The sequence below is a fragment of the Lampetra planeri genome, unplaced genomic scaffold, assembly GCF_965212315.1.
Source record: "Lampetra planeri unplaced genomic scaffold, kcLamPlan1.2.h2 scaffold_1762, whole genome shotgun sequence".
Taxonomy (NCBI): Eukaryota; Metazoa; Chordata; class Hyperoartia; order Petromyzontiformes; family Petromyzontidae; genus Lampetra; species Lampetra planeri.
Window position 1 is genome coordinate 1 of NW_027614500.1, and position 9,749 is coordinate 9,749.

General features: G+C 43.4%; 1 protein-coding gene across 1 annotated transcript; it reads left to right on the plus strand.

Moving 5' to 3' along the window:
* Positions 1 to 562: 562 nt before the first annotated feature.
* LOC144739878 (beta-1,4-N-acetylgalactosaminyltransferase 3-like) lies at positions 563 to 9,749 on the plus strand (the record flags this gene model as incomplete). The annotated part of the gene is given in 24 exon segments (XM_078622766.1): positions 563 to 658; positions 1,848 to 1,938; positions 2,028 to 2,128; positions 2,200 to 2,267; positions 4,227 to 4,266; positions 4,268 to 4,306; positions 4,395 to 4,409; positions 4,411 to 4,462; positions 4,591 to 4,676; positions 4,679 to 4,727; positions 4,826 to 4,935; positions 5,330 to 5,428; positions 5,573 to 5,642; positions 5,853 to 5,884; positions 5,886 to 6,113; positions 6,247 to 6,776; positions 7,108 to 7,147; positions 7,149 to 7,267; positions 7,269 to 7,354; positions 7,981 to 8,134; positions 8,399 to 8,471; positions 8,625 to 8,778; positions 9,033 to 9,159; positions 9,638 to 9,749. Coding segments are annotated over 24 exon segments (2,571 nt in total), but the record flags the coding sequence as incomplete, so codon positions are not given.

Below are 9,749 nucleotides of genomic sequence, written 5' to 3' on the forward strand. Positions count from 1 at the left end.
AGACTGTCCCTGCAGAAACCTTTGATCAGAGAAGTGTAGAGTCACCGCTTTTCAGAACCGCTGATGTCGCTCATGCTAACACATTTTCCTTCAACCTGCTACACACACACACACACACAACCGAATGACATTCAGCCAGAGTGTCCTGTAAGCATACACCTGTGACATCTGCCAACGAGGACATGTTACCTGAGCTCACTCGCTCACATTCAGTGTGTGTGTGTGTGTGTGTGTGTTTTGAATGTGGATGAGGTTTTCTTTGTTTACTTCCTGTGATCTTCTCTCTGCCTTCATAAGGACATGATTCACTTTGAGGTTCAGTTTATCTTTTTTTTTTTTCATGTCTATTCTTTCCACACATTGGAAATTTGATTTTTTTTTTGGCTCGATAATTCATTTTCATGTATTGACACTCTATAGTTTGGCTTGATCCTCTGAGTGTATTTAAAAGCGTGATTTTTTGAAAAGCTTATGTCAGCTTGTGTGTGTATTAAGACCGATGACACAAACTCTGTGACACAAACTCTGACACGTCACCTGTGACTCTGCTTTCTGCTCTCAGTATCAGGGATGGGCCAATCTGCACGTCTTTGAGGACTGGTGTGGAGGCTCGACTGCGGATCTGCGCCAGAATCTGCACTACCCACTGAACCCCCATGTGAGTCAAACGCCTGCCGGGTGTTTCCAGTTCACCGCAGTGTCTGCACTGCAAGAACTCAAACTCTTACACTGAGAATGTGTGTCTTATTTCTCATCAAAATGTCTCATTTCTTGTCATAAAATCTCTTTAAATATAGTAACTTGTTTTATTTTTTTGCTTGAACCAAAAAGTTTTTTGAAATTGAAAATTAGCTTGAAACCAGCCCAGCCCGCCAGATTAATTTGCAAAGAGTGAAGGTTACATAGAAGACATCAGCTGCAATTTTATCAAATTTATCAATAACTGCTGTTCCTGTCACACTGAGAACCAGGGAACTTCCCTGCCTTCAGAGCTCCACTTTGGTCTGTGTGGGGAATCAGTTTTGGGTCCGGATCACTACACACATGTGGAAATGTATGTACATGTAAAATTATTTAAAGTTCAAAAACAAGACAAGACAAATTGCTCTAATCATAAGGTGAAAACTATAGTTTAAACTATACTTTAAACTATAAAACTATAGTTTTCTCGAATGTTTTGTACTTGTGTAGTGTGCAATGCTAGTAAAGTACGATAAACTAAATAAACAAATGATAAACTGAGAATATTGATGAAAATTCACTTTCATTGTAGTTAATTAATTGCAAACATTTTCTCAATGTACTTGCACTTATTTGCACTAAAGCAAAAGGGAAACATTTTAGTTGTTGTGGTTCATTATGCTCCCAATTTACCGTGGCCCAAAAACAAAAAAGTTACTTTTTCTTTTTCTTTGTCTTATTGTGTGAAGAGATTTTGTTTTACTAGAAATAAGACAAATATTCTTTTGTAAGGTTTTGAGTTTTTGCAGTGTGACAATAAGCTATTCAGCATTTTTCACACCTTTAATTCATTAATAACATTTTAGTAGTCCTCAAGTAGTGCAAACACTTAACTTAGAACATAGTGTTCCCTGTCAGAATGGCCTTTTACAAACCTGTTTACTACTTCAGTATAAACTGTATTTTGATCTGTGCATATCAGTTCTTTATCTGTTGACGGGTCTCATGCTGGTTTTGCTGACTGACGTGCATCTGTTGACACTGTGTGGCAAAAAACAGTGCACACACACATGCACACACACACACCTAGAGGTACATTCCACACCATCGTGTCAGATCCTTATGTCTCTGCACACTAAATGTCTGGCTCTCATGTTGTGTTTCAGTCTAGAACCACAGTGCAGAAGCTGGCTGTGTCTCCTCAGTGGACCAACTATGGACTGAGGATCTTTGGTTATCTCCATCCCTATGCTGACGGTAACCTGTCCACTCCTCTGTCGACTTTCCCTCCTGTCCATCGCATCTCTTTTCTCTCATTGTGCGTGTTTTGTCTCTTTGTCTTTCAGGAGAGTTTGTGTTTGCGTTAAGCTCTGACGACAACTCCGAGTTCTGGCTCAGCACAGACGAGTCGCCCCTCAACGTGAAGCTGCTGGCTCGGGTTGGAAAGGTACAGCACATGATGTCATGAAGGTTTCAGGTCCACATGCAGCGTCCTCATACTCTGTGGATTTTTGACAGACTGGCACGGAGTGGACGGCCCCTGGGGAGTTTGACAAGTTTGCCAGTCAGACATCGCAAGTAGCGAGGTGACCCAACAGCTGATTTTATCTTCAGATTTTCAGCAAGTGGAAGGAATGCGAAGTTACTCAGTCACTAAGTCAGCTTCAGGCAAAACCCTCAGACCTTTAAGTGTTGTTTATCACCACTTATTGTCAAGTCTACCTGGGTTTTGCCTAACTTGAACGGCATGCAGAGGTCAGAGAGCACACTGGGCAGCTCATTCAGAGATGAAAATTATCAATGTGAAATCCATTCAATATATATCAATTTTCAATGCTACCAATATGAATCTGAAAATTAGCACTTATCGTAGCTGCCTCTAGAGGTTTGTGTCATAGAATCAGTCTACAACATTATTCACAAAAATAGAGCATTATTCCTATAACTGGTGGCCCACTGAAGCTTCCAATCCGGCCCACGATTGAAGTCCGCATGGTAAAGACGAAAAAGTACCGACCCACCTGCAGGAATGATGATGAAGGAGAACTACAGTAACTTTATTGACTGACAGTCGCAGCAGCACACGTGGGGCACAGTGTCACTCTTTCACCGTGACGGACAATTTTAAGTTAACAAAATATTCCATCCTTGTCTGTTGAAAAAAAATTGTGTCCCTTCGACAAACATAGCTGATGACCCCTGTTGTCTGTTTGTGTCAGCCTGTAACACATTTACACACATGGATTTTCTATGTCGTGTTTTTTTACAGCCTTAATGGCCGACAATCAGGGAAATCAGCTCTGTTTCTGGCTCAGATGAGATTCACGTTGATTTCCAGCAACAGTAACCCCAGTCAGAGTACACTTCTCTTTTGTATTTGATCTTATTTTTTCATCTTTCTAACCTTCATTACTGTGTCAGAGACAAAGACACACAGTGTCATCGTTGTTAAAGACGATAAATGTTTCCAGATCTGGAGCTTCAAGTTCACTGCAGCACAAAGTTTCGCAGGTCTTGACTTGCAGAGATTTGACTGAAAGCCTGCGAAGCAAACGTGGCTTTTGAAAGACGCGGCGGACATGTGTGAGCCAACAGATGCTATCAGGTGTCCTCACTGGAACGACAGCGTTCAGTGGTTTCATGAGCTGAATCAACATGATGGCTCAGAGGAAGTCACAAAAGTTTGTGCATCATTTAGTGACCTTTTAAACCAGAAGTCATCTGTGTTCATCTAATACCTGTGTCACAATACTCGATACACATGTGCTTCTGGGAAACCAACCATCACTTTGTGAAAGATAAAACCATCAAAGAGCTGTAGAAGGGTGGAAAAAACAGCTAACGCTCATGTAGTTTGACATCTTCAGAGAGCTGCCACATGCTATGCGCAAATGTGGTCTACTGCACAGCTGGTGGTTTAATCTGAGCTGAAGCAGAGTAAACATTGGTTTATCAGAACTGAGTTTCTCAACATGCTGCTTTTTTGTGTGTTGTGGAAAGTGTCACTGTAAGTCTGTGAGACATAAATCATTTCTGTGATGCTCAAGGAAGAAACATCCACTCTTATCTATATATAGACACACACACACTCACATGTTGCTATGAAGGGATGATCTGTGTATACTGAACTAAGTTTTTGCTCTTGTAGAGGAACAAATGTTTCAGAAAACATCTTTTCAATCCATTTCAGCCACACAAAGGAAACGAGGAACTGTCTAAGGGTTGTTTGTGAATCAGTGCAGAAAACGTGTCATTAACTCACAAGTACAATGAAACTGCATCTGTCTCAAGCACAACAGAAAATACGATCAGATACAATAAAATATGAAAAAAATAAGAGACCTGCACATTATTTAGTAGGAAATGTTAGTTTTTATGTTATTTGATATTAATTATATTTCATATATTATTTTCAATTTAATTATATAATGTTATTAATATGATATGATAGGTATGATCATACTTCTTCTGAGAGTTTTGCAAACACCTTATGCCCTGTGATTGTATCATGAAGGATGTTCTAAGAATGTTTCACTGGCTGACAGGCTTTCTGCACAGAGGAAGTACTTCTTTGAAGTTGTCCATTAAGCAGAATGACAAAGGCACGGATCATGTGGAAGTGGCTGTAAGTAGCTGGGCAAACTGTTTCATTTCTTGGGCTCCAGCTCTTTTCAACCAGATAGCTCTGAGTACTACGTGTTTTTTCTGCACAGTGGCAGCTTGTGGACCAATGATTTTAGGTTCAGGGTGATTGAATCGAAGCACATCTCCCTCTATGTTAGTAAGTACTCACACACGCACACACATTCACCTTTTAGAAACTCTCACGTCTGCGAGGTGCTGTGGTTTTTTTGTGCAGTCAGTGCAAAACACGTTTTATTTTGACGCTTTGTGGCTTTATTTCCACAGACGAGTCTGACTTCTTCATAAGTGACGTCGCCCACATACCACAGACAGCTGCGAGCCACCGACAAACCTCTGCAAACCACCCGAAGTGCCACTGCAGACAATGCTGAGAAACGACCCGCGGGACTCGTTCTACCGAGGTGACTTCTGTTCGTTCCAGTTTCCTGCTGGATACCAGTGTTTGTGCAGTCACTGAGGGTCTGAGGTCATCGTGTCTCCAATCTGCTGTTTGTTTCAGTTCCGCTGATAGATGCCAAGCACCTGGAAGGAGTTCTACCTGACTGCTCGTACAAACCTAGCTACACCATCAAAGACTTCCCCCTGCTACGCTACCAAGGGCTACAGTTTGTACGCGCTTATTAGCTTCTTTAAAAAATGAATATCATACAATCTAGTGTTTTGCACTGAAACCTATTATTATTTCACGCTGCTGCTGTTGTGCATGTAAACATCTGTATATTTAAATTTCACGTATTCACAATCACAGTGAATCTGCTGAAAGGACAAAGACTGAGGTGTCATTCCGAATAAGCAGCATGTGGAGATTGTGAATTTCTCATGGGAGATCAGTATCTATCTTTCTCAAGATGTTTGAGCAATGTCGGTGGCTCTTCAAACTTTCCACCTTTGTCCTTGTTAAAATCTCAGTGCGTCCAAAATACAAAATAAAGGCTCTTTCACTACATAAAGCTTGTGAACAATAAACTGTCAAAGATTTCACGTTTTGTACAAATGTCCCCAGATCCACCTGTCCTACATCTACCCCAACGACTACACACGCCTGGCTCACATGGAGGAAGAGAACAGTTGCTTCTACCCGGAGAGCCCCTACTACATGAAAGATGTGAGACCATTTGTTTGGAGGAGTTGATTGAAAATTCATTTGGTCCGACTGATAAACACATTTCACACTGTCACCAGCGGAGGGTGCTGTGCTCCAACATCAATCCTTATACAAATCTGGTGTTCTCCTCTTCTTCCCTCTAGGTTTGGTTTCTCCAGATACATGAGATTAGACCCCCCCAACAGGCAGGAGCGGAGGAACGCAGTCAGCGGTGTGTTTCATTTCTCTTAAAACAGCAGAAACAAAATATTTGTTTTGTCATTGATTTGATTGTCATTCGTCCTCTCTCTTTGGAATGTCAGATTTTGGTTTCCAGAGGAAGAAATCCATCCTAGAAGAGGACAATATGTTGGCAATGACCTCTATCCAAGAGAAGATGAAAACAAAGCAGGTCATCCTGTGGAGAACGCTCCGTTTGCAGATTATGGGGATGATTATGACGATTATGTTTTTGAAACGCCAGCGCAAGCTATTCTCCTTGCAAGACGGCCCCCTTAAGGAATTCCTCACACGCCAGTCAGCACAGACGGAAAACACAGAGGAGACAAGTCCGAGACAACAGCCGACGGCCCCAGCAGGAGTCACAGTCTGTGCTGACACAAAGCCCACCACAGCAGATGCACACGAGGGGACGCATCAGTCCAAAAATAAAACTGAAAACAACAAAGAGACAAAAGTTCAGGTCAGTGGGGACCAGAGCATCGACACCCAGGGGCAGAGAAAGGCCTGGAGCAAAGGAACGGCTGCTAAACCCATCAGAGCAACATCACACACAGAAATCTCAGAGAATGAACCAGAGACCCAAACTCCCTCAGCTGCAGCCGTCAGACAAGGACCTTCTGATCCTCAGGAAGAGGGATGTTCAGCCAGCGCCTGTGAATCGTCTTTCCCCAAGGAGGGAAACCACTCGGCCTTCAGTGAGCCTCACCTCGAAAGACGCCAGACAAACGCTCCGAGAAAAAGAGATAGAGATGAATATGCCTCTGCAGCAGGACGTGGAGGATCGTGTTCATAGAGCAAGGATGACCAGCATCAACAGGACGGGACCTCCAAAGGAGGACGCTTACAGCCAGCGAGCCACCAGAGGGGGCGACAGAGAGTATCTGTGGGGCCAAGGAGCAGACTTTGAAGGTGCAGACGACGAGGACTTGACCCCTGCACCCGTGTTTGACACAGAGGTCAACTGGAGCCAGACCTTCCAGGTTAACACCGTGGACCTGCAGGCTCTGCGTTCCGACTGGATCGACCTGCACTGCAACGTCTCTGGAAACCTGCTGCTCCGTCCCAGCGATGCTCTGCCCATCGTCACGGCGTTCATGGAGCACCTCAACGACAGACACCCAGGGTACGTGTCTGTGTACTACTGTCAGTGTCCTTCTGTCTGTGTACTGACAGTGTTCTCTCTGTGCACTGTCTGTGTACTGTCAGTGTTCTCTCTGTACTGTCAGTGTACTTCTGTCTGTGTCCTGTCGGTGTACTTCTGTCTGTGTACTGTAAGTGTTCTGTCTGTGTCCTGTCGGTGTACTTCTGTCTGTGTACTGTCGGTGTACTTCTGTCTGTGTACTGTCAGTGTCCTTCTGTCTGTGTCCTGTCGGTGTACTTCTGTCCGAGTACCCATGTATTTGTCAGTGGTCTATGCTGCAGCTCTGTGTGATTCCCTCTGTGTGTCTTTGCAGGAGCTTCACTCTGGTGCGTGTGGTGAACGTGGTGAAGCGGGTTGGATGGCGTTCTCGGCAGCCGCTACCTTCTGGAGCTGGAGCTAGAAGATTTGAACGGCCAGCGTCTGCGCCTCTCGCGCTACATCTACGCTCTCATTCGTAGCAGCGATGTCAGGTTGTCACAGCCAACAGCCTCAGCTGCTGCTGTGCAACCCACTGGGCTTCCTGTGGAATCCTTCAGCCACTATCCACTTCATTGTGCCTGGTACGGTACCCGCCCACGTGACAGCGACTCACTGACCTGTAATTGCACGTCATCTTTGCTCATTTGGCTTTTGCCACTCTGAAAAATGTTCTTTGTTTAATTATTATCAATTTATGTAAATGTTTGATTTTATTGGATTGTCTCAAATAAGCACAAACATAAAACAGGCAACATACGTAACAGATAAACAATAACTCACTGTGCAATGTGCAAGTTCGAGAAGGGCCTGAAGGAAGCAAAGCTTTTCATGTTCAGCCCCCCCTTACGTTGTCATATATGCATATACAAAATAGATAAATGTATAAAATCTTCAAAATATAAAACATTTGATCTTGGAGCCCTGGTTATAAACATACAAGGCTAAATAAAATCATTTCTAAAAAGGTATAAAATACAAAATTAGCAGTTCTTTTTTATATATAGTTTTTTATAGACGAAGAGTGATTGTTTGTACTTGTGTTTAAATTATTTTAAGTTAATGCACATGTTTGTGTTCTCATCTACTTTATTCCACAGTTTTACACCACAGATAACGATTAACAATTAACAATTATGTAACATTATGTAACATGTTTATTTGAGTGTGATCTGTGGAAATAAATAGTATTCCTTTGTGACCTTCTTAGTGAAGAACCAGGCTCGATGGGTGCAGAAGCTGATTGACGACATGGAGGACCTGTTCAGAGTGACGGGAGACGCCAATTTTAATCTCATCATCACGGATTATAACAGCACGGACATGGATGTGAGGAAGGCTCTGGAGAAATCCTCTCTACCAAGGTGTGTGTGTGTGTGTGTGTGTGTGTGTGTGTGTGTGTGTGTGTGTGTGTGTGTGTGTGTGTGTGTGTGTGTGTGTGTGTGTGTGTGTGTGTGTGTGTGTGTGTGTGTGTGTGTGCGCGTGTTCGTGTCTCCCTCTCAACTCATATTACTTATCAGAGACCCTACTTTCTGTTTCTGTTGTTGAGTTTTGTGTTGTAACATTGAACTTTCTCAAGAATTCTCCGGATGAATAAAGTTGTATCTTTTCTCGGTGGCTTTCACCAGGTACCAGTACGTGAAGTTAAGTGGAAACTTTGAGCGATCTGCTGGTCTGCAAGCAGGCGTCAACCTCATCAACGTGAGTCCTGCTGTCTCCACATATTTTATTTAGAGTACAAGTGACAGGATCCATGTCTCATCTGTTTCAGACGTGTCGGACAGCTTCTGTCTGTTTTCAGTTTGTTCAAACATCGGTGAATGAGTGCAAACTGACGGTCTCCTCTTCCTCCAGGACAAACACAGCATTGTGTTTCTTTGTGACCTCCACATCCAGTTCCCACCTGTCATCATCGATACCATTCGGAAACACTGTGTGGAAGGATACATGGCCTTTGCTCCAATTGTCATGAGGCTGAATTGTGGGGCGACGCCCTTTGATGCCAGAGGTACGTTAGTTTTACTGTTTCACTGGAGTAAAAACCCTTTGGATTATTGGATGTTGTATTAACATCTAATCATCTTCTTGGTAAAATAATCCTCATTGGTTCCACCTAGCATCTTGTAGCATCTAGTCACGTCACCAGGTAACACTGTAGTGTGTGTGTGTGTGTGTGTGTGTGTGTGTGTGTGTGTGTGTGTGTGTGTGTGTGTGTGTGTGTGTGTGTGTGTGCGCGTGCGTGCGTGCGTGCGTGCGTTGCAGGTTACTGGGAGGTCAATGGGTTTGGCCTGCTGGGCATCTATAAATCCGACCTAGACGCTGTGGGAGGCATGAACGTCAGAGAGTTCACTGACCGTTGGGGAGGAGAGGACTGGGAGCTGCTGGACAGGTTTGTCAGATGAGCTGCGTCGATGATCATTCCCCTGATCGATTCTGAGAGGGGGAACAGTGTCTCTTTGTTCCTGTTCTGCGCCACTAGTTGGGAAGCGAAGAGGGATAAGATTTGTGCAATGCTATCTTAACAGATGTCCATTCAGTTAATGGTACAACTGAAGTACATGGATTGGATTGGATGTTGGATGACATATTTGTTGGAGCTTGACTAAACAGCAGTGTGAAATGGACATATCTGATGGGGGCAAACACAATAGAAACCATCTGAAAACAGCGGATACACATAATAGTGCTCATAGTGCTGACAAATGGAGATGCTGGTTCCTAATTATGTCTTATGTCATAATTTCTGCATAGTGCATTATTCAGCATAGTTTATTATTGCAGACAAATTGAAATGACAGTTACCTTTCCAGTACATTAACATTTATAGTGCAAAATAGGACAATTAAAACCCTCCGCTCTCTTCTTAGGATCCTCCAGGCCGGACTTGAAGTTGAGAGAATCTACGTGAGGAACTTCTTCCACCATTATCACTCCAAACGTGGCATGTGGAACAGACGCATGTCGCCCAACCACAGGTGA